This window comes from Xiphophorus hellerii, unplaced genomic scaffold (assembly GCF_003331165.1).
Source record: "Xiphophorus hellerii strain 12219 unplaced genomic scaffold, Xiphophorus_hellerii-4.1 PGA_scaffold_66__1_contigs__length_299863, whole genome shotgun sequence".
NCBI lineage: Eukaryota > Metazoa > Chordata > Actinopteri > Cyprinodontiformes > Poeciliidae > Xiphophorus > Xiphophorus hellerii.
This window is the reverse complement of record NW_022587641.1, coordinates 83,209-108,061: the sequence shown is the minus strand read 5'-3', so window position 1 is coordinate 108,061 and position 24,853 is coordinate 83,209. Positions and strand designations below refer to the sequence as shown.

Genomic DNA, 24,853 nt, shown 5'->3' with positions numbered 1-24,853 from the left:
GGCCAATCAGAGTTTGCTCTTGAGAGACGGCGTCACTCAGAAACGCCACTTGGGGTCAGCAGAGGGCGCGGCCTCCCTTCAGATGGTGGCATCATAGGGTCGGTGAGGCACTGCCACTCCAGGCCTCCTGGGGGCGGAACTCTGCGTGTGGCCCGACGGTATCAGACCCAGCAGCTCTTTGGATCTGCTCGGCCACCTACGACCCGATCGGCGGCTGACGCGGCTTCGCCTGGAGGCTTGGCCTAAAAGCGCGGCCGTTTGGGGCCACAGTGGGTCCGTGAAGCCGGCGGCGCCGGGCTGCTGGAACGGGAAGCGCGGCCTGCGTCTCAGGGGGCGCGCTCCCCGGTAGCTGCTGGGGCTGATGTGGCTCTCCAGCGACGGCCCCAGCAAGCTGAGGCTGGTTCTGTCCGTTAATGAGTCCGTCCGGTCTTCGTAGGCGAGGTCCGCTGGAGCCGAGCACTGCTGCAGAGGCCAGCCGCCGCGGCTTTTTCCTCCCACGTCTGCGGCGCTGCCTCCCTCGCCTCCGTCTCGCTCTACTCTCATTGCTTCATCTTCTTCCTCCTCTTCTTCCTGCTCCTCCTCCTCCACCTCGGTGACCTCCTCCTCCTCCACCGGCTCCTCCGCCCCGCCCTCCTCTTCGTCCTCCGTGCTGGCGGGCGGCGGGGAGCGCGGGTCGCGCAGGAACACCACTATGACAGTTATGTTGTCGCTGGAGCCTGCGTCTCGGGCGGAGGCCACCAGCTTGTGGGCCACCATGGTGGTGTCGCCGGCGTTCTCCTGCAGATGGTCGCTGACGACGCGCACTGCCTCGTCGGGACTCACCGTGTCCCAGAACCCGTCGCAGGCCAGGATCAGGTAGTCCTCTGAGCCGTCCAATGGGAAGATGCCGTGGTCGGCGTCCCCACAGATGTACGGCTTGTGCTCCGAGTCGCCTGTCAAAACAATCAGGTTATATTATTGTCTAGAAGACTTTTTTGATTGCCTGACGCTTAACGCGTGTTAGGTCAAATAATCTGGTTTTCCTGTTGACTTGCACTGAAATCTGGAGCCTCCATTTGTAATTATTAAACCATTAAAATAGACTTTTATTTGGAAAAGGTTCTGTGAACTCTATTTTAAAAGGCCAAAATGATCTCTTTTGTATACTGACTTTAGAGCCATTACTGAAATGAAACCTGTTTTTGCGACAGGCTCCAATCACACAGCAGGTTTTCAGCTGAAATCCGATTTGTTTTTTTGCTCATTCATATCATTCAACACGATATTGTCGGCTGTAATCAGACTTCCACCTGCAGAAGAAGAACGCGGCCGTCTCACAGCAGCGCTCCACAACTAACTGCAACGGCTTTTTGTGCAACATTGACTGCAACTTCAGTGGAGAAGCGGGTTCAGTGTTGGCCTGGCGTTCATAATTTCATATTCCTAATTTTCACACGTTGTTTACATCTGGCTTTTTTTTATGACGCTTGTTTCACATCAACAACATAAAAAGTAAAATGACAAACAGAAAATCTGGATTTCAGCTAGGCCTGTCGCGATAAACAATAAATCAATTAATGGCACAAAGCTGAAAGTTATCGACCTCATTTGATCGTTTCTTCCTGCCTTTTTCTCGGTCTATTGATGACTCTGGATGAAAAAAGGCTCAACTCCGGTGCTCTACACTGAGAGAACTGGGCATTTCCTTATTGCCCAGTTCACTCTACGCGATCTTAGAATTGTCGGCCGATCGTCGCCCCATTTTCAAAACCTGAGAGACACTAGCCGACAAAAATCGTAGGTGTATCGGGTTCGACCGGGCCGTGTGTCCATCCACACGGCAAGAGCAACACACCACAAGAACCGATTTCTCTCACCGACATTCAGATTTCAGACAGAAAATCCTGTCAAAACCCACTATATCACATATGAATTTAGAGTGAACAAACATGGAAGCAATAGCGAAGTTAGTGAGCTTATTTTAAGCGATAAAAGATGCAACAAAAAGAAAAACGGTTGGATAAGACTTCGGTAGCAATTCCACTCTAATTGCTCTCCTGGTCATTTCTGTGGATATTTCTCTCACAAAATGTTGAATAAACATTAATGTTGTTTCCACATATCATCTCCACTGGACTTTGTGCCGTGTCAGCTGTTTGGGATTCCCCTCCATGTTTCCCCTCAGAAAGCTGGGAGGAAGAGTTGGCTACCTGTCACATTCAACGGGCTGCCTTCTCGCTCCCAGTCGGGGAAAAGCCCAAACGCTGCAGTGATTAACTGACTAAGACAATCCAACAGGTTGAATATGAATATTTAGATGGGAGCGGCCACGACGCTCCCACCGACTGGACCCGATCAGTGGGAACCACACCACAGGAGGATGCAAGCGACAATCTTAGAACGTTGGTCGTTCAAAGATTGCATGAGGGAAATCTGGGCAAAAAAAATATCTTGTTGAACTGGATTGAGGGAGGAGTGAACTATTGGATCAGGGTATCAGATATCTGAATCTAATGATTATTGAAGGGTCAGATAGTTTACAGACGTCATAATCTGCACTCTTTTTTATTTCCGCTTTGGTTTGATGTTGTTTAGTTTTATTCAACTGTATTTTTGTTAATGAGAGTCCATTTTATTTTTGGTTTTGGTTGTGTTGTTTAGCAGTCTCAGTGTTAAATGTTCTTTTGAAAATAAAGTGTGTCTATTTTGACAGGATGTCGCTTGCATTATTATGTCATTACCATAAATCAGCTTAAATGGTCTTCAAACAATATTATCGTTTATCGCAATAATTTTGAGACAATCGCTCAGCAATATTTGTTATCGTGACAGGCCTAATTCAGTTTAACTGCAAATCTTTAAAATCAAGTTTAGGGTTAGACTGAAGGCAGCAAAGTCTGCTACTGCTTCCTGCCAGTTTTCTTATGTGTACTTGACATTTGAGGTGAAGAGTACTGCCTTCCCACAATGCACTGCAGGGAACTTTACTGTAACCTATTGCTCTGGATACAGACAGACTCCCGTTGACCCCTCCATGTGCCAAACCAAATCACACATCCTCCCAAAGCCTCGATCCTCTGCTTCTCGTCCTGCAAACACAGAGATTGCTCATCATCTGCAGAACGTCAATCTGCGATTTCTCCATCTGCCTCCTTATGCACTTAAAGGAACGGTCCACTCAAAACATTGATGTTTTTTGGGTTGGGGTCAAAGAGCGCTTCTGTTTCTGGGACTGAAATACAAAGTGCAATTTTTAAAATGGAAAGATGCCAAGAAAACCTCGATGATAGACGTTTCAAAATCAAGAACAATGGGGCTGAAAAGAATTATTTTTTATTCTAGATATCTGGACAGTTTGCAAATAACTTACACTTTAAGACAAAACCTGGAAGCCATGTTACTTCAAATTTATGTTTGTTTTCACAGGTTATTTTATAGGCATTAGCTGAGAACATATTTCTAAACATTATTTATTTCCATAAAATATCTAAAAGATTTGTTCAGCTGACCAAGCTAACAGTGTAACACTTCTGTATGATAGTTTCTATAGAACCTGGTGGCGTTTCATGGTCGGTAAACAGTGAGCTGACTGTTTACCGACTGTTTCTCCCAGCACAGCAACAGGAGCAGCAGCTGCTTTTCAGACCTTTATGGAGGAAAACATGATTGTTGGATAGGATCAGATTCATATTTTTTGGCCGATTTATTGTGACCATAACCCAACAGCTGCCTCATGATACTGAGCACTAAGAACAGAACTAGAGGGAAAGCTCTGCTGCCAATATGCGTTAAAAATAAGGCAGTATAATGCAAACTGAACCAGCCAGTCGCTGAATGTCATTTATTTAAGGTTCAGAAACTTCAACCAGATCCCAATATAAAAACTGGAATATAAAACTGAGAAAAAGATGAACAATTATGTGTCTTTGAACAGGTCAGGATCTGTCTATGGCCTATTCAACCCCGTTCATTATATTTTTAGACTAAATTATTCTTAGATAATCAGGTTTCAGTCTGAGCTGTTTTAGCGTCTCTGTCCCTTTAAATCCAGACAAGCTGCTGCTGGCCATGCCCCCAAATCAACGTTTACACTCCCAACATATGCACAATTATACAACCATACGTCTTTGAAAAGCATCAATGGAGCCTCCTGCACAATCAACCACAATGCAGCAAGTCAACAACTAAACTCTCAGGGTCTTTTCCAGCAGCCGTTGTACAGCGGGAAAACCAGCTGACCACCGCTGGAGATCAGGCCTAAACTAGGTTGCTAGGTAACGGGGCTGGAGATCAGCTGTGGTTGCTAGGTAACGGCATTTGACTTAACATGGAAAGTTTTTGATCCGTTTCATTTTCCAGACACTAAAACAAAACTTTTTGCCAAAGAACATCTGAGAGTTTTTTTAAAACCCAAAATGGAGAAACAAAAACATGGAAGAAGTGAATTTTGCATCTTAGGTTCCAACTTATCTGAGTTCCCAGACATTATTTTACCATTCATGACTGACTTTCCCCTGACAACCACTGGACATTTTCCTTTAGCAGCGGCTCTTTGCTAAGTTTACAGAAAACCGATTTGCTTGTTCTGTGAAGGAAGAGACGTGCGTCACCTCTCTGTCTGGTTTGTGTGGCTTCATCAGCTCCAACCACCTGCCCTCGCCGCACCAGGATCACCTGGGAGTCTCCCAGCCAGGCGACATGCAGCGTCCGGCCTCGCAGGAAAGTCACCACCCCAGTGGTTCCACAGCGCAGGTGCTGCCGCAGACACACGGGAGAACTGGGTTTGCAACCGACTTATGACTTAATCATCTCTAGCCAATAAATGTAAGCAGTAAAACAGGACACATTCAAAACCAGGGCTGAAACGAATAATCAAATTAATCACGATAAATCGATTGTCAACTAATTTGCTATCCATTAATAAACTGGAGTGGAAAGAAAAAACTCAGCAGTTATTGAACCAAAACTGTAGAAACAATCTATGCATTTTGTATTCAAGTTGAAAAACCTTCTTTGTAAATATTCCTTATCCAGAACTTTAGGATCAGTTTTAGCTTCACCAAGTTCGAATTCTGTCAAAGAAAATAAATTTATTAATCTATCTAATTATTAAAAAAATAATCCCCAGGTCATAAATGCAGCATTTGAACTTTTCTCATGTTTGGAGGATTTTAAGCTGCAGATTCATCGTTTGCTATAAATGATCAAAAGCTGTCGTTGCATTTTAGGTAATAAAATGTTCATTTTTTCATTAAAAATCGTTTCTTATGTGCATCTTTTAATGTATTTCTAATATTGAAGAAAAACATTGGAATGAAAAATCTGCCCAATGTGCCCATTTTTATCCAATTAATTACAAAAATAATCGTTGGTTGCAGATGAGACAACACTGTAAAAAATAAAAACGTCATTGTGAGTAAAGCAGACAGGGTTCTGACGGAGGACGGGTCGGGGTTAAAGGTCAGGGAAGGGGTACCTCTCGTGAGGCTTTCTTCACAAAGCGCTCGTCAGTCAGCTTGAAGGCGCGGCACAGAGCGTCGCTGGGATCCTGGCTGAAGGATTCCTGGTGGAACAGGTTGACATGAAGGTGGTTGGCGGCATAAATAGCTGCAATCCACGCCGCCGTGTCCGTCAAACACAGCAAAGAACGCCTGTTCCTCTTGATCCTGGAGACAAACAGAGAAAAGCTTCAGCTCTGACATTCAGTCAATGAGTTTTCTCACTGTGGGAAAAGCAGCAGCAGAGGAAGACGCCATGCTGACCTGCAGCTTTAATACCCGCGGCACCTATAGACCCTGATCTTAAAATAGCCTCTACAGACTCCTGGTGGTTAGGGCGTAGCATTTCTATAGAGCTGCAGCTCTGTAGAAATGCTACATGGAGCTACTGGCCTTGCTAAAGTGCTGCTCAGATCAACACCTGATTTCATATCGTGGCTCTTTCTTTTTTCCATCATGCAAACAAATATCTGCATGTTTGTTTGGTGAATATTTATATTTCCAGTTAGAAAATCAAAATGTAGAGCTCAGGTGTAGCGAACGTAGTCACATGGGCATTTTTTGTGCATATTTTGGGGGGTACTGTTTGATTGGTGGCGTCATCTGACCACATCAGTAATTAGGCCATCACTTGGTCACGTGATGCTTTCGATAGAGGACTGTAAGTTTCGTTTCATACTCAGTTTGGTGTGCGCAAGTGGCAATAGGAAAGACAAGAACTGAAATAGGGAAGAAATGGACTTCTAGCAACTCCTAACCTTCTGGTTGGACAATCCATACAGTATGGACAATTGAGTGGAATATTCTTGTGTTTGTATATGTGTAATAAGTTTCATTTGAACAATTCATATAAGGGAACATGACGGTTTTACTGATGTATATTTGTCACCGTGTATTTATTGCAGTGTTCATGGTGGTCTTGGGCGTTTATGCGGCAAAAAATTCATTTAATAAAACGTTTGAAACCATCAGTCGAAGTGTTGCACCTTCATCAAGAAGCGAGAAAACGTTGGGAGCAGCTATATCAGGTATGATGAAAAAAAATTCAACAAGATCAGTTATTTCATGTTTTCTTTTAAAATCCAAGTGAAAAGCAAACAAATCTGTTGGCGGGAAAAATCAAGATGGATTAAATTTCCTGCATGGATGATTGATTATTGTTTATTAAAAATGTCTTGGCTTCTTTCTGTAAAACTGTCAGGTTTGGAAAAACAAGTTTGTTCAGAGAAATGTTTTGGGTTTTCATTTAGTTTTTGCTCTGATCAGTTTGTGGTTTTTATTGTTATTTATGTTTCTCTAGTTTTAGTGCAGCACAGCTGAATCCAGACAAAACTAACAACTAACATTTTAGCAGCTTATAACATCTGATAAATAAATATCCTCTAAAAATGACTAAGAAAATGAACTGGCGTAAATCAATTTTACCTGAATGTTGAAGAGTGTGTTGAAGTCGGGGATGATGACGTGCTTGTCCTCCATCTTGCGCCTCATGTTCTTGATGGCGTGGATGGACGTTTCGTAGTACGGCTGCGGGCGGCGGCGGAACGGCAGCTCCTTCTGCCACAGGCAGCAAATCTCAAACAGTCTGTTAAAAACCAACCGCGCCATCTTCACCGACTCCATCTCTGCAACCAACGCACAACCAGTCAGGAGAAACTTTTTCTCCTCACTTGCAAAAGACATTAAAAAGCACTTAAGATTTTATTGCCATGAACAAATTTAAAACTCTTTAAACAAAGAGTGTGAATGCTGTTCAGTTATTTTATTAAGTCTTAATTCTACATTCTGTTTTTAGTAGTTTTATTTTGTGTATTTTAGTGGAGCTGTGATAAACGAAGCAAAGCAGGACGAGTTTCCAAACGAGTCTCCCGTGCCTGAAAAGCAGGAGGAGAGAAAGAAAACATTGACAGTTGTTGCTTTTTGGCATCTTTGGGTCTCCATAGAGGCTGTTTAGTTTGAGGCGTTTGCAGCAAAGGAGCCAATAATCACATTTTGATTATTGGCAATAATCAAAATGCACATCTATGACACATCTATAATTTACATGTGCGCTCTCTAAAATAATAAATTTTGCAAAAATGAGACTGTGCACAATAATTTACTAGTCTGAAGACTCCAGACTTTACAGCGAAAACACTTTTGACCCGTTTGTTGGATCATTTTAAAACTTTTTGGCCAATGGCTTTGCTCCTTTTCATCACAGGGAAAAATGATTGTGTTGGAACTGCTTGAACCTACTTAAACATCTAAATTAACAAATAAATATTAAATATAACCTGAATTCAATGTCAAAATAAATAGAAGTCGTAAACCAGATGTGACTGAACTATGAAAAAAATCCACATTTTCCACAAATTAAACCTTCAAACAGAAAATTTGATTAATCAATAAAATGTGATTTTTATTCATCAGCATAAAGGAAGCTGCAAACAAATAAATACGTCATTAGTTGCAGATTTGTTCTTAATATCCACATATACATTTTTTATTATTTATTTTCTGTTGGTTTTTTGCATTCAATTTGAATGAAAATCTGAAGTTTCTGCTTGGAAGGAAGCAACATTTTTTTTAAGTGTTTGCGACAACAGAGAGAACAAAGAACCAAAACTTCAAAATGTTAGCGTTGCATAATAGTTTGTTTTTCATTTTGAAGATTAGGTAGGAGAAACAAAACAGATTAATACATTAATGTGAGTAAAATATTCGCTGATCTATAAACGAGGGACGCCGTTTCACGATGCCGCGGCGTCCGACTGTGACTGAACGTCCTATCGCCCTCTAGTGGTCAAATCCCTCTTAATGCACCCAGAGAGGAGAAGTGGGACGCGGCCCTGGAGGTTCGTGGCTGAGTGTGAGGGACGAACTGAGAGGGAGACCTAATTTGTTTGAGAGAGCGATTCCCCGGCGACTCACGTGGCAACGGGTCGGCGCCGTCTTCTACGGCCTTGTTGAGGTTCTGGATGGACAGATCGGACTGGAGCAGGCTGTCTGCGGTGGCGCGGGCCAGAGCGGCTGCCAGCGAGCAGGGGCAGTTACTGTGGAGAGACAGGTTGGTAATCAATCCCTCAATCAATCAATAATCAATCAATACATTAATAAATCCATCAACCAATCAATCAATCAATGGAGTTTATTGGTGTGGTATTGATCGGGTCCGAATGTGGAATCCATTTACCTTCAATCTAGGCTGAAACCATTAATCACATTAATTGATTATTGAAATAATCATCAACTAATTTAGTCAATGATTGATCAATAACTGGACAAATCGATGTTCTCCAGCTGCTGCTGCCGTTCTGACTAAAACCAGGCAGATAAACCGCATCAGATCTCAAGTCCTTAAACTCATAAAAATGGTTAAAACTGTGGAACAAAGTTAGTATGGCCTTGTTGCTATAGCAACGATAAAACTGCAAACTTCTGTTTCCTTGAGCTGCTCGGTTCAGCTCATAAACAATTATTGGCAACTGGCTTGTTGCCGGATGCCATCGATTTATTTTGGACGTTAATATTTACACTCCAACAAAACTTTAAAAAAAATTAAATAGACAAAACATGAAACTACTTTAATATCAGCCGGTTCCAGTTACCAAACACAAGATTATCAAAACCTCAAATATTTTCCGACATGTTTTGGTCTATAGCCATCTTAATAAGATGCTAGAGAAAATTTTCCTGGAATCTTTTTTACACAGAGCTGCCCCTCCTCCACCTATTGCTGCATCGTGTTGATCAGCTGCCTGAAGGAAATCTCCTACATATTTCATTTACAATAAAGTCAAATGAATTCCTTTGTCCAATAATTGCCTGAACCGGCTCGTCTTTGCAGGACTGCGGGGAACACCCTGGGCAGATTGCCACAACAAATTCAGTTGCTTGGAAATGTTTCTGTCACAAAGACTGGACAGGCATGGAGAGGAACCAGATGTTTCAAAGCAAAGAGCAACATTTCTGGCAACAGACTCACTCTGGAGGCAAATGTTGGTAGATTAACGGCCTCCGAGTGGGAATAAGCCACATTGCCCTCAACAGGAAACCTTTAATCAGCACTTCCTCTTCAGTTCATTCTGGTTCATATTAATTGAAACCTAGCAGGCCAGCAGAATCCTCAAAGGCTGCATTGCATTTAATTTCCAAATAATAAATGAACATGTTTTTTCTGAGCACAACACTTTGTAATTCTGCTGCATCCAGTGTGAAAGGCCTTCAGAGGCTCATGCATCACGAGTTTAATTAATGAAAACTCTCACAGCGCTAAGCCTCAACATCTGTAAGGAACTCAAGCCTGCATGTTTCTGCCAACAGAGACGAGCGAATGAGCTCATTTCATCCATAACGCTGGAATCGTTCAAATACGCAGACGCTTTTAAATAAGACAGGAAGGCCAGACGTAAACGTTAGCATAAATAAATATTTATTTATTAGTATGAGCTGGAGTGGAGAAGTCCAGAGCATTTACAACATACCTGAAGCTGATAAACATCAGACTGATTGTATTTTGAAGCATGTGATAGAAATGTTCATGTATGACTCAGACTCAAGCTAACAGCTATTTGAAGTCAAGATATAAACTACTGAGTGAAGCTAACATTTGCTCAGAGGGAAATTAAATATTTATAGACAAGCTATGCTAGCAGCACCACGCAGTTAAGCTAACAGGAACACAAAGTGAAGCTAACAGCAGCACAAAGTGAAGCTAACAGCAACACACAGTTAAGCTAACAGGAACACAAAATGAAGCTAACAGGAACACAAAGTGAAGCTAACAGGAACACAAAGTGAAGCTAACAGGAACACAAAGTGAAGCTAACAGGAACACAAAGTGAAGCTAACAGCAGCACAAAGTGAAGCTAACAGCAACACACAGTTAAGCTAACAGGAACACAAAGTGAAGCTAACAGGAACACAAAGTGAAGCTAACAGGAACACAAAGTGAAGCTAACAGGAACACACAGTTAAGCTAACAGGAACACAAAGTGAAGCTAACAGCAGCACACAGTTAAGCTAACAGGAACACAAAGTGAAGCTAACTGACTGAATTTTAAGACAACTCCTCCTATTTAATAACTTGAAGTCAAACAAACAGCTACTGAAACTTAGACTAAGAGAAGCTCAATATGAAACTAGCGGCTAAACTAGCGGCTAATCAAAGTTCCTGCTCCTCTCTTTCTGTCAACACATTACAGCGTTTGAAAAAGTTTAACCCTGAAGTAGTTCCAGGAAATGTTCTTATTTCCATGGAAACTACAGCAACTACAAATAACCTGACGATTAACTGACAGAAATAATGAACCCTTTCATGCATAGTGGTCACTATCGAAAAGCCATTTTCTTCTGCTTCTTGTGGATTTTTATATTATAAAAGCACACAGACCACTGAAGTGGACACTAATGCATCGTAAAATACACCATCAACTACTGGCCATCAGCTGCAAATGCAAGAAATTATTTTTGTTAAATCCAATATGGCCGACAGACAAAAAAGCATGCCGACCGACCCGATCCCTCCTTCTACTGTAGACGACTCTAAAACTATTGTGACATCAAGTAACCCTTAAAGAACAAAGCTACTGATGTGTTTTTCAAATAACAACTTTGTATTTGGAGAAAATTACAATTGATCACCTAAAAAAATCTAATTAATAAAACGTTTACTAAATTTTTTTCCAACCTTTTCTATGCCTTAAGAAAATAAAAAAAAATTAGAAAAATCCTGACACAAAGGATCATAATTCATGCATGAAAAGGTTAGAAGTATCTAAAAGTCATTTCCTCACGGACTGAATGAACCAATTATTAGTGATGTACTTTCTGCACTTTATTGCAGTTATTATTACTCATGATCCTCAAACTTTTAGTAAAATCATCAAACCCTATTTGCCTTTGCAGCTCCATCATTTTATCAAAATATGAAGCAGAACTCAGTTTTCACCTGAACAGAGATCCAATATTAACAGAAAACTGCCGTGGTGGCGGAGGGGCAACGTGGCCTCGACGCGGCCGTCGCGGGTTCGACTCCCGGACCCGACGACGTTTACCGCATGTCTTCCCCTTTTCTGTCAGCCTACTTTGAAAAAGGGACACTAGAGCCACAAATAGACGGTGATGAAAAACAAATAGAAAAAAAAGAAAACTGATAATTTCCTAATGTTCACTATATCCTAATGTTTCTCAATATCAGGATTTGTTTGAATGACATATTACTGTAAATGTGGGTCAAGTATCATCTGCATCAGAATCCTCTCCAACCGCTGGAACACAGCTCACCAATCAATCAATCAATCAATACATTTAATCAAACTGTTATGGGTTCATATCCAAGGAAATTAGATATTCAGAAAAATAAATTTGGACAAATATTGAAAAAACATGTACATCTCTCATATTATTAGAGGTTATGACAATCTTCTTCAAACAATGTATGAAAAACAGGCAGTAAAACAAACACCTAACTGTGGTTTGATTATTTTCTAGATATGATCTGCAGCAAATTCAGCATATTTCTAGAGTTATGGTGGCTTCTCGTTCTTCTCGGAGCTCAATAAATTTTCAAAATTCTCAGGTGGAAAAAACAACATTAATTCCAACTGAAGCTGTAATTCTGACCAGGAAAGTTAAACCTTTTCAGTAAATCCATAAACTAATCACTTCTAATAGTTTGAATCTCATTAATCCACATTTTTATCATTTCCTCTGAGCGGGTCGGCGCCAGTCCAGGTCCAACTTCTTGGATAAGATGTCTGTTATCTTTTACATTTCTTTTTATTCTCTCTTTATTCTGCTAAAATTAATACTGACTTATTTAAGAATTATTTAATTTTGCTTTGGGATCAATAAAGTATTTTTAATTTGAAATAAACCAATAATTGACAGGGGAAGGACTGATGGACGTTCAACAGTCACTGCTGGTGCAAATATTCGTTTATTATCCAATTTCTATTAAATGTGGTTTAAATTAAAACTGAAAAATAAATCTATAAACCGTTTGGTTTCTGCCACTTCTGTTAAGATGAGAGAACAAATTTATCTTTCATATTCATCAACAATTTAATTTTACATAATTGCAGCTATTGGAATCAATATTTTAAAAAGTTAAACTATGTCTACTACTGTTAATGAAACATTTGATCCACTTGATTATTGTTATGAATATTGCCGCGTTCTACGAACAAACGAGGGAATTAATCCAGTTTTTTGTCGTTTTATTGAACTTATTAAATTCCAGTTTGTCGCAGCTAAAGGAAAATAAAACCAGTGAAGAAAAACTGAAAACTGTTTCAGTTTGTGTCGGCTTCACTGAGAAACATGAAACTGTTTCATATTTAGTCAAAATAATTATAGCAAAACTTTGTAACATAAGACTCCAGTAACGTAATTATATCAATATATTCAGTAATATATCAGAGCTGCTACAGTCAGAACGGCAGGTTACAGTGTGATGCATTCAATATTGTAGGAAAAAAGAGTTTCATGTTCTTAATGTTATTTGTAATTATTTGTAGAATTCATCATCGCCAACAGGACGGCGACAGGAGAGAGAAGGTTTTCTATCAGGGTGGCAGCTCCGCCCAATTAGCCCCGCCCCTGTAGCCCCGCCCCTGTAACTCCGCCCCTTTATATCCGCCTGTTAGCTCCGCCCCTGTAGTCCCGCCCCTTTATATCCGCCTGTTAGCTCCGCCCCTGTAGCCCCGCCATTTTACATCCACCTGTTAGCTCCGCCCCTGTAGCTCCGCCCCTTTATCTATCCAATTATAAAGGGATTGATCAGAACGGTTCATTTTGGGTCTAAAGGAGCTCAGGGTTTCGGCTGCTCTGCAGTTTTCTTGAAGTTTGTTCCAGATCTGTGGTGCATAGACGCTGAAAGCTGCTACTTCATGTTAGGTTCTGGTTCTGGATGCAGACCACCGTCACCGTGTCCAGTCTCAGGAAAACGCCGAGCTGCTTTTCGGACTCATCTAAGGAGTTTTTATGAGCACAATCTGTTACTAAAGCATGTTAAATATTTATTATATTTAGATGGAGAGTTGGAGCCAAGCTGCAGTGACGGATGTTGGAGTTCTGGTTCTGTCAGGTCCTTGAATTTATTCTCAAACTGGGTCAAGGGCTGGCAGCGGAGCATCTGCCCCCGTAACGCGGTTACCATGGCGATCTCTAGAGAAAAGTTGCACTTGAAGAAACGTCCACTCCGAAATACCGTGTTCTGATTCTGAGGCAAACATCACAGTTCAGAGGAAAAGCTTCGCTGTCATGATGTTTTTATTTTATTTTTACATTTTTTATGTTGAGGTTTATTCATGACAACAAGATCAAATATTTCCAGTCACTTTATCCAGAACCAGTTCAGTTTTGTCCAAACTAAACCGGGTTAGTCGGAACCACAGGCTGATAAAAATACACCATACAATTTATTTCAATAAATTTACCGACTTTAAGATTAGAATAGAATTTCAATGTAAATGTTTCCTGGTTGAATTTGTGTCTGAATCATTTTGTTGATTTGATATTTGTTGTTTTTTATTATTAGGCAGAAAAACTAAACGGCATAAATAAAAAATATGAAACACTTTTATCCACAAAACTGATTATCAAATGTACAACTGATAATTCTCAGGATCTGTTAAAGTGGCATTAACTGTAGCTGGCTCTACATGATATTCATAAGCTGTAGTCATAATTAATGGCATTTTATGGGTTAAATTTTATTCTGACAATTTGGAGCTAAACACAAAGTCTCTGGATTAAATAAACTGAATGAGATTATTTCCATTTAAACGCAGATCTGCTAAAATATTCTGATGTCTTATCAATATATAAACTCTTTTATTACTCCCCCATGTTTCCATTCATAGAAACGCTGCATGTTCACCACAGGGGGGCGGAGCCCGAGCCGACTGCTCCGATTGGCCGCCGGCCGCCAAGGAGACGGCGCGGCGCTCCAATGGCGGCTTTGCAGGCCGCAACATCACAGTGAGGTCATGTGGAGCGGAGGAGGATTACAGAGGAGCTTAATCTCCGACTGGTTCAACTGGAAACCAGCTGGAGCGATCAGACCTTCCACTGCTCTGGTGTTTTCAGAGAAAACAGAACTACAAACATGGCAGACCCACAGGAAGAGCAACACAAACGCATCATAAATAACAGCAGCACAAACATGCTTCCTTTGTTTTCAGCTCAGTCATTCGGATGAAACTAAACAAAAGGTTTTGAAGGAAGATTTTCCAGCCATTTCCTCAAATTTTCAGTTTATGTTTTACCAAATTTAATGAAGCTTCATAAAGTCCATCTCAGAACATTTTGTCTAGAATTTTTCCTTTTGCTGTTTACCTGTAAATGTTGCTATAAAGCCTTGTAAAAGCATTCATATGAACTTATACAAGTTATTCTCAGGCCAGAAACGTCAACGCATTAATTTTGATTAATTTATTTATTCATTCATTAATTTAATGCCTTAAAATTTCAACCCAATTACTACATTCTTTTATTCACAAGCAAAAGTCCGGAGCAGAACCTTTGTATTGTGTTTCTGGTACGCCCGTAAATCCGACGCACAAGAGACACAGAAAGAGCAACTGACGACAAATCGTCTTCTCTCGGCCCACAAAGGGTTAATTTCTGCTTCAAACGATCTGATTGGACGCTGGAAAACACTACTGTTGTGTTTAAGATGTGCTAAAAGGAGTTAGCATATCAGCAAAGCTGTGCTACCCAAAAAATAGCATCTGAATGCTAACAGGTAGCAGCTAAACTAGTGTCAGTGTCCACAGTAGTGGCTAACCCCAATGTTAGCATCCACACTAGCAGCTAATGCTAATGTTAGCGTCTACAGCCCACATTTCAGTGGCTTTCTGAGTGATCAGACCTTCTGAAACATTTTGCTCCAAACTGATGGATGAATATTAAAAAGTATAAATATCTGACGTTGAGCTCAGATCCAGTTTTATTCAATAATTTAGCAGCAAAAAGGGGTTTTGAATTGAAAACCTAAATGTTTCTGTTAATATGTTTCTTTGATTAAAATGTGAGACCCTGTAATAATTACAATAATCCCACCACTAGTTACTTTGAGGTAGACCAACACATATAATTATGTAAACATTTTTAAAACATTTTTGCTAATAGAAAGAGAAAACATTTCCCTGACACCACTAAATGAAATCCTGTGAAACATTTCTGCTAATTATGAAACGGATCATTTCATCTGTTAGACTCTCGATGCGCCTCAGATTTTTTTGCTGAAATCTTTTTTTTGCACATTTATTCATGCTGATTATTACATGCGTCGCAATGAGAAGAAGAACAGCAGCGCAGTAATGATGGATGTTTGCGGATCCATTTGAACATTTATTTAGCAACGGGAATCAACAATCAGACTGAAACAATAATTTCATTAATCGATGATAGAAATAATTGTCAACTAATTTAGTAATTGATTAATCATTAATCATCCAGACTCCAAAAAAGACCATTTGCTGAAAGAACAGAGTCCATAGTCAGAGTTTTCGTTACCTAATCGATTTTTACATAATCACAATATTTGACCTTTTTCTGTTAGTATGAAAAAACTAAAACTGAGCAATATGTAACTAATAACAGCTAATAAAAAGTAGCAAAACAAACCTTAACAACTAACTGAATTAGACAAAGTCCCAGCAAAATAAAACTATAGTAGAATGAGAAGCAAGCGGCTGTGAAGCTGCCAGGCGGCGTAGCCGTCGTACCGAGTGTTAGCAGATGACTCATGTGTGCAGATTTTTCTTCATCGCTTTCTACAAGCTTCCTCTCTTCTACAGAATTAGCCCCGCAGCGGAGCAGCAAGGTTGTTTCCATCGCAACGCAGAGGAAAGTGACTGACAGTCGGCAGCGTCGCTCCTCCTGCTGCCAGACCAGAACAAGCTCCCACTTCATTATTCTAAATATTGAGCCTTTCCTGAGCCAAGTGGAGGTGAGAGAGGAGATCCACGGGAAGTCGCTTGGCTCCGTTTGGCCGGCGTTCCCCGATCGCCGGCATTCCTCAGATCCGGCCTAAAAAGCACCGCTGCCTTTTTTCCAAGCATCAGAGAGAAAAGCTTCAGGCTGTCACCAGCCGTTTTTTCCAAGCGTATTTCCAAATGAAATGTTGAATTAGTGTTATGTGAACACAATATTCTCAAGAGGGCATGAGAGGATTATATAACAAACTCTGTGCCAGGAATACCTCAGATTGTGGCGTTTTCTGCTCCGACTCCCTTCAAAAAGGTTTTTTAAATGACTTTGATGAATTAATTTGTCTCCTTGGTTCACACACACCATGTGGCGCTTTGGTCTGTTACAGTTCTCTCTGGCAGTTTGATAGAGAGCAGCAGGGATCCGCTGAAGCCGCCTCTACTGAGTCGGAAATCAACAAATAATTCCATCCTTTCTGCACAGCCGAGGGTAAAACTCTTTGTTTCTTCCCCTCTTTCCGTTTCCACCAGGCCGAGGCGTCCAGATACAAATGACTGGACGAAAAGCTTTAAGGCTCTATTAGACAATTATGTCACAGTCATGCAGATCCCATCATCATCACAGGGATTATAGGGGCAGCATTATGTTTTCCAGGCACAGAAGCCATTTTATAGCACAATCAGAGAAATGTTACACATATCAAATATGACACTGCAAAAACACAAAATCCTACTATTTTTGATCTATTTTTAGGCAAATATCTTAATTAGCTTGAAATAAGACAAAACTAACTTACAAGTAACAAGAGTTTCAATAATTTATTAATATTGATTTAAAAAGTTCCAGTTCTATTGGCAGATTATGTCACTTTAAAATATCAGAAAAATGTCATGTTATAAATGAGAATCTGCCAGTTAGAACTTCTTTCTCAATATTAAGGAAACTACTGATGTGAAACAAGCTCCTGTTTCTTGCGGAAAAGTTACTTGTGAGTTAGTTTTGTCTTATTTCAGGTGTAATAAAATAATTGCATTAGAAGCAAGTCAAATACTTGGTAAAGTTTTGTGTTTTTGTAGTGTAAAAGACATTTGACTTCCTGATTTAATTCCTTGAAATTAAAACTGTCTCTTTAAGAACTCCTGCTGTTTCTGAAGCTCCGCCTCCAGGAAGTCGTCCCAACATGGCTCCTCTCTTAACCCTTAAAAGTTTTTAACAGCGTCGCTCTGAGCAGCAGCTCAGCAGTTCCACCAGACATCTGCTAATTGCTGCTGGCTAGTCTGAAGGAGCTGAGTGGGGGAGGAGGTGCGCCTTCGAAGGCGGGGGCTAGGTCCAACCAGCTGAATGGTTGCCATGGAGACTAATGGACTTCTCAAACATGAAAGAATCAAAGCTACATATCAGGGAAAAGCATAAAAATATGATGGAAAAATCAAAAAAGTGAAACTGCAGCAATAAAAGCTCTTCTTGAGCAGCGCCACACGGGCAGTGATTTACAGCGCTAACTCCCACCTCCTTGCTCTGATTGGTTGTTTCCAGTTAGCACTGGGAGAAAACTGAGGATACAAATCTTTTTCACTGATTATCTGTCACAACCTGGAGACATATTCAACAAATGTGTAAAAAATATTTTATAAAAGTTACTGCAGCTGTAATATCAGATTTTTATTTATCTCCATCTTGTTGCTGCTTGAGTTTGGACAGAGGGGGGCGCTCTGAGCCGGTCCAGATATATCGTCCTGGGATTATTGCAATAAACGATGATATTGTTGTTTTGAGGACAATTTTAAACTAGTATATTGATGAGATAATAATGCAAGTACAACCTGTAAAGCTACACAGTCAAGGTTAAGAGCAATAATTTGGGTTATTTAGCCATAAAAGGAACTTTATTTTTACAAGTCTTATTTTTATAAAATAAGATCAAATTCAGTTTCAAACTTAATATTTAGTTTGAGCCTAAATGTTGAGCGTAGCTAAATAATTAGCAAGTTAAACATTTATTCTAAACAATTAGCTCACAACTAAATATCTAGGTCACACGATGTGGAAGTGGACTACCAAAATAAAAGCTGGGTAAACTTCATAAAAACTCCTGCTGCTGAGATCGAAGCAGCTTCAGCTCATCAAGTTTAACTGTGACAAAAAGTAAACGGAGGAACGACAACATGGCCGCCTCGCTGTGGGTTTAAATGTAGAAATGATGTCATTTCCTCCTGCGGCGACTTGGACTTAAAGTTTGAATACGATATTTTGCAGCAGCGTTGAGATGATGATAAAAACTATTAATTCAATCTTTTTAGATAACCATGAGTGTAGAGTCATTGTGGGGAAATTAAAAACATTCCTATTTATAACGGGCTTCGTCTGTATCTTTAAATTTATTCTTATGTATTGATGCTTTCACCAAACAGTGGAGAAAATGAACAATTGAAGCCGATGAGTTTTAATGTCTCGATTTTAACAAGAGCACATGAACCTGTCGACTCATTTACAAATACATGAATATAACCCCAGACAAAACACACCACACACACACACACATAGGAAGAAAGAAACTAAACAAAAAACAAACCAACAGACCAATCAGCACAGAGTTTGCCAGTCACATGACCTTCTGTCCAGTTATAAATCATTTAAATGTTTGAAACTCGTTTTTACTAAAACAGCTGATTTTCTCACGGCCAAAAAGTCGTTTGTGAAAAATCCACAAAGTTTTTTTCCTCCATGATGAAGCAAAAAGGAAACATTAAGCTGGAATATTAAAATATTTGAGATGAAGAGTCACATTTTAGGATTTGATTTAAACAACCATGACAATGATAAAACCAATTTGTCATTTATCATGTTGAATGATAAATGACATGATTAATGCCTAACAAGAAATAAACCATCAAATGAGCAGCAGAACAGACGTGGCGTCCAGCAGATGTGCTGCCTGTCGGCACTAAACGGTAAAACCTGAGCAACGTGATTTGCCCAGATGTCAGCAAGGAGAGCGCGTTCCTTCTACCTAACGACCTGAGCAAACCTCAGGTCGTTCAGAGCCGCTGTGATGTAACTCTGAGCACGAAACGGCGTGGAAACGAAGGAGCCGCTGGGACCGCAGACGTCAGCAAGCGAAGCTCCACTTACAGACGAAGAGGTGCGAGAGGCGCGACATAAAACTAGAAAGGAGAAAACCTTCAGAGCAGCTTTCAGCAGCCTGGCACAGTCTACAGACTTTAAATGTGGCACAGCGTGAGGAAGACGAGGCGCAGCTTTGCATGTGTCATGTTTCTGAAATGGTTCCGAGTCTGTTGCAGTCAGATTCCAGATCAGCCTCCGCAGCGTACACACCATCCCAGAGAGGCTCCTACCAAACCTTCGGGCTGCGTTATGCAACCTACCGGCTGGATCACTGGTGGAGAGGCGGCGGCCTGCAGGGGGCGTCCTGCCAAATCTGAAGCACCGCTGGAAGATCCTTCAGTTTCATTGCTTTCTCATGTCAGACAGGAGAGAAATCAAACTAACGCATGGCAGCTTCTAGATTCTAAACTACTTCAATATTTAAAGGGGATCTATTTTGTAAAATTTACGTTTTATTCTTCATTTGTGTCTCAACTGCCTAAAACAACATGCAGTCATTTTTTGGCAAGAAGTTTTTTATTGTCTGGAAAACGAGTCGTTTCAAAAACCTCCTGAGTTTTAAATCACAGGCAGCCCCGTTACCTAGCAACAAGCCCAGCCCGTTACCTAGCAACCCAGCTGATCTCCAGTGTTTGGTCAGCTGGTTTTCCCTCTGCTATACAATGGCTGCTGGAAAAGACAAGAGTTTACTTGTTGACTTGCTGCAGACTGGTTGGTTGTGCAGGAGCCTCCACTAATGCTTTTCAATGTAATTGTTCATCTGTTGGCAGCCATTTTGTCTGTCAGTGTAATGCAGAGTTCGGGGGGCATGGCCAGCAGCAGCTTGTTTGGATTTAAAGTGACAGCGACCGTAAAGAGGCAGAACTGATCAAACTGAAATCTGATTATCTAAGAATGATTTGGTGAAATAAATGTGGTGACCATGTTTTGTTTAGGCCAAAGGCCAATCGGTAAAAAATTATTTAGTTACAATCATTTCAGTTTGTTTGGAGGAAGAACCACAGCAGCTGGAAGTGGAACAAATTTATCGTTCCTTCTTTTTATAAAGGATTTATTCACTCTAGAAGCTTTTTTTTAATTTCAGACAGAAAAGTCGGTCAGAGGGAAGGAGAGCAGGGGCAAAGGTCATCAGGTCGGGAATCGAACCTGTGATGTCAGAGGCTCCTCATGTGGGTTGAGCTCAATACCTTCCGCCTTTTGTTTCTCTCTATGGAAAAGTAGATGAATAATAAAAAGAGACTGGACTCTAGAAATAGTATCTATGATAAGAACATCTATAAAAGGGAACGTTAAAAGCCATAGCGCTTTTTCTTTTTACAACATTTCCATTGTTACTGCAGATTCAGGGATTCCCCCTGATGGAGCTGCAGACCACAGGCTCCGGTTTTATAAGACCATTTTGAACAGAGTCTCACTAAGTGAGCAGCAGTGAAACGGCGACTATTCTCCGTGTGACGAGAGCTAAACAGGGAATGAAACAATCAGAGAGTCAAATCTCACTGAACACAAAACGAAAAAGAGTTTTATTTCTCTGTATACTGCATCAAAATTTACAGCTTCAAAAAAATTAGATTAAAATGACTTTAAATTAAAATTGATCCTACATGCAGTGTTAAGCGGTTTATCCTCCTGCGTGCTGCTGCTGCAGTCAGGCAGCTGAAACCGTTTCTCCAAGGTCAGGCAGGCAGGGATTCTGGCCTATAGCGCGAACCGAACTGCTTTGCATTCACTACACCTGCCACAGACACATGACTCATCATCTGAATTATGGGTACATTGTGTGAACAAAGACTGTGGGGTTGCAGCAGCTGCAGCTTTAGCAGCAGCATCGATTAAAGTGACCGTAATGCAGCGAGAAAGAAAGGAGGACACTGCACACTTTGAAGGTCACTGCACTTCCAAAAATGGGGTCTCTCCAGAGCGGAAAGTAATTACGCCGGTTTTAGAGACTTCACTGTGAGCCGCTGCTGGAAAACTCTTATTCTGAACAGAACCAGTGAGGGACCGTAACAAACAACAAACCTGCTGCATATGGACGTTTCCCCTCCTTCAGTCCGGTCGACCCGGTTCTACTGGAACCAGAACTCCACCATCTGCTCCACCTCCAGCTGCTGTGGTTCTGAGTCAAACCAACCTGTTCCCCTCCTGGCCTGTGGGGGCGCTGCACCAAGAACCACTGAAGGAAACCACACAAAAACCTCTGAAGACACTGAGAGCAACTTCCTTCTTCACCAGATGGAAACAAGATGGAGGCGTCAGATTTTAGTGTTGGAGGATTTCTCTTTAGTCTTTGGCTGAAGACCAGGAGCCATTTCTGCTGCTAGCGCTAGGCTAGCACGCTAGCTTTGGTTGGATTTACCCAGAATGCCCTGCGCTGTAGTCCACTTCCTGCTTTTTGGAGCGGTCTCCGGTCCGCTTGGCGTTCACATTCAAACTGAACCAGAGTTCACTTCAACCGAACCCAGACTGAGGTTTGGAGGACCAGAAGTCAGGGGTCAGAGGTCAATTAGCATTCACAACAACTGGACCGGACTTTCTAGGCAAACAAACTACACTTTGACTAAAGTGGACTGAACAGGTGTTTTATGAAACATCTGATGTTCTTGGTGCTGCCAGCTGCATCGACATTTTAGCCGCTACAGCTAGCATCACTACATACAGAGTCATGGTCTGATTTCTACAAAATATGACTTAAATTAAAGCAGAGAAAATTGCAGATGTTTTGATATGTCAAATATTTATTCTGCCTTGATATTAATCCATAAACAGTTTGGTTTCTGTCAGTTCTGTCAATATGCAAGAGAGGACTGAACAAAGGTCTTTTATATTTGCCAATTCAATTTCACATAACTGCACCTGCAGCACACATAGTTTGTTATATGTGTAATAAGATTTAAGATTTTGTGAACATCGGCACGTTTTACAAACAAACGACACATTTAGTCCAGATTTTGTCAATTTATCAAACTTTCCGACTGAACAAAACACAGAAATCATTTTTAAGCCTCAGATTGAAGCAGCTGGTCGACGTTTGGTGAAATCAACGAAACTAACTTTAAATATAGTTTGTCATAAGTAAGATAAAATCTGCAAATGTCTCGAGTGACATCGCGAAGGGAAACTGTTCCCAGGTCTGCTGAGTCCCACCATCAAACTCTGAGTCATTTATTCATTTTACCACCAATAGAATCAGATTCGTGCCACTAAGAGTTTTAAGACGATTACAGTTTACCTCAGATGATGCCATCTGAGTGAAACTAAAGTTCAAACTTGCAAAGTTCAGCCTCTTATTTAAACACAAACAAAAAACACGCTTTTTAAAAGTATTTGACTTCCTATGTTTATCGATATGCTGCCCTCAACTTAATGTTCAGAGCGGCCTACTTTGTCTTTTTGAACCTGTTTGCTAGTTTAGCAGCAAAGCTCTCAGTCTGTGCAGAGTTTGCATGTTTCCCCATATTTGCATGATTTGCCACTGGCTGCTCGTCTTTCCTGCCAGTTTGGGCCAACAGGATGAAATCATGACAGTCATGGATCGTTCGGAGGTCAGCGGAAAAGTTTTAATGTTCCTCGTTTTTTACAAGAATGGAGAAATAATTTTTGTTCAAAAATTATTTCTCCATTCAGAGCCACAACTGAAAGATGTGTGTGACTAATGTGGATATTTGAGTTTGATATTGTAATTTTATGTAAATAGTTTTGTTGACTGTGGCGATTCTACTGCCAGCCTGGATCACAGCAGAGCTCAGCTTTAGCTGAAACGTCTTCTGACTCTCTTTCTTACTCACAGGAGAGTAAATTATAATTAATTCATCTGTCTCCAAACACTTACATAAAGTATTATGAAACAAATCTGTCCTTACCTGCACCACTCATTCAATGTGCTGCATCTTACAAGCACTGACTGCTGCAATAACTGCAGCACAACGTTTATTATAATGTATAAAAATATAAACTACACATGAAAGTCAATAATTATAATAATAACAAAACAGCAGTTAGGGTACAAATGTACAAATAATCCAACAGAAATCCATTGATAAGATCAAGTTAGCATTGGCATGCTAGCATTGATGCTAGCATGCTAAGTAATACCATTAGCATGTTTTCTTGAAAATGCTAAGACGGCATTGACGTGATAGTATGTTAACATGCTATGTTACTATTAACAAGCTAAGTTTAAACAGTTGGAGAGAAAGGAATCAAGAATTTTTTTAATATATATTTTGTGGTAACTGATTATTTTGATTATTTTTTTTACAGTGTACATATTTTGACACTGTCAAAATACTGTATGTACGAGTTTAAAAGTCAAACTTGTTTGACTTAAAAACAAAGAATTTGTGTCCTTCAGATTCTCCACTTTATCATGTATAATAATTTAAATATGATAAATCATGGAGAATCTCATGCCTTATAAATATGTAATAATGTTTTATCACAGCTAGCTCAAGCTACTTTTAGTAAACTGTTAAATATGGAAAAACAGTCAGAATTTCAAACAACCTACAAAATAACTGCAGCATATTATAGTGGATAGTCAACATCTGTTCATATTTTACGCAACCAATCTTTTAGAAATGTTTAACTTGTGCATTAATGTGCATGTAATTCATTTCAAACTTTTCTCGTCTTAAATTCAAAACAGTAAATATCAGGGATGTTCCGATACCGATCATCCATGAGGCCGATCTCTGCCCATCACCTGGATTGGCTGTTAATTTTTTGCTTTACGTATAAATGATACTAAATTATCTGGCAATAAATTGACCTAATTTAGATATAACATACATATTTTACCACATATCTCAAATCAGTTTCAGTTCCCTGCTGCAGCTCAGCTGCTGCTCGCTGTGACAGTTCACCGTCTGGAGGTTCAGCGGCTCCGTCTGAAATATCACCTCCAGTAGCGGCGGTCCAACAGCGGGAGCAGAACCGGCGTCTCGCTCCGCAGCTCAAGACTTGAATTATTGTTCATCTTTCTGACCGTGTTGGAAGCTGCGCTGCTCTACCTGTTGTCTGGATCCGGACGTCTTTGGTTCCTGCGTTGAGCCTCCATGCAGCCAAATCAATCGAGTGTTTGGTTTTTAAATATCATATTAGATTCGTTGTGTTGATGCGTTGTGACGAGCTTCGCCCCCCGAGGTCATTTCCCACCTAACCCTCCTCCATGAATGACAACGTAAAAATTTCCACCCAGAAGTTATGAATTATTAACCAATCGCATTTTTATGCTAGTTATTTAGTGAAGAATCAAACATATAGAGAATTCCTCATCACGTCAGAAAAACATTCTATCCATCATCCAGCATGCTCATCTTAGTGGG

General features: G+C 40.5%; 1 protein-coding gene across 1 annotated transcript in view; it reads right to left on the bottom strand.

Moving 5' to 3' along the window:
- Nucleotides 1–24,853, bottom strand: part of LOC116716556 (protein phosphatase 1E-like) — a 47,985-nt gene that overhangs the window by 1,565 nt on the left and 21,567 nt on the right. The window contains 9 exon segments of the mRNA XM_032557379.1: nucleotides 1–932; nucleotides 2,974–3,007; nucleotides 3,009–3,068; nucleotides 4,590–4,622; nucleotides 4,624–4,734; nucleotides 5,456–5,590; nucleotides 5,592–5,645; nucleotides 6,903–7,102; nucleotides 8,391–8,512. Of these exon segments, the coding sequence (XP_032413270.1) occupies nucleotides 79–932; nucleotides 2,974–3,007; nucleotides 3,009–3,068; nucleotides 4,590–4,622; nucleotides 4,624–4,734; nucleotides 5,456–5,590; nucleotides 5,592–5,645; nucleotides 6,903–7,102; nucleotides 8,391–8,512 (1,603 nt within the window). The 3' untranslated portion in view covers nucleotides 1–78.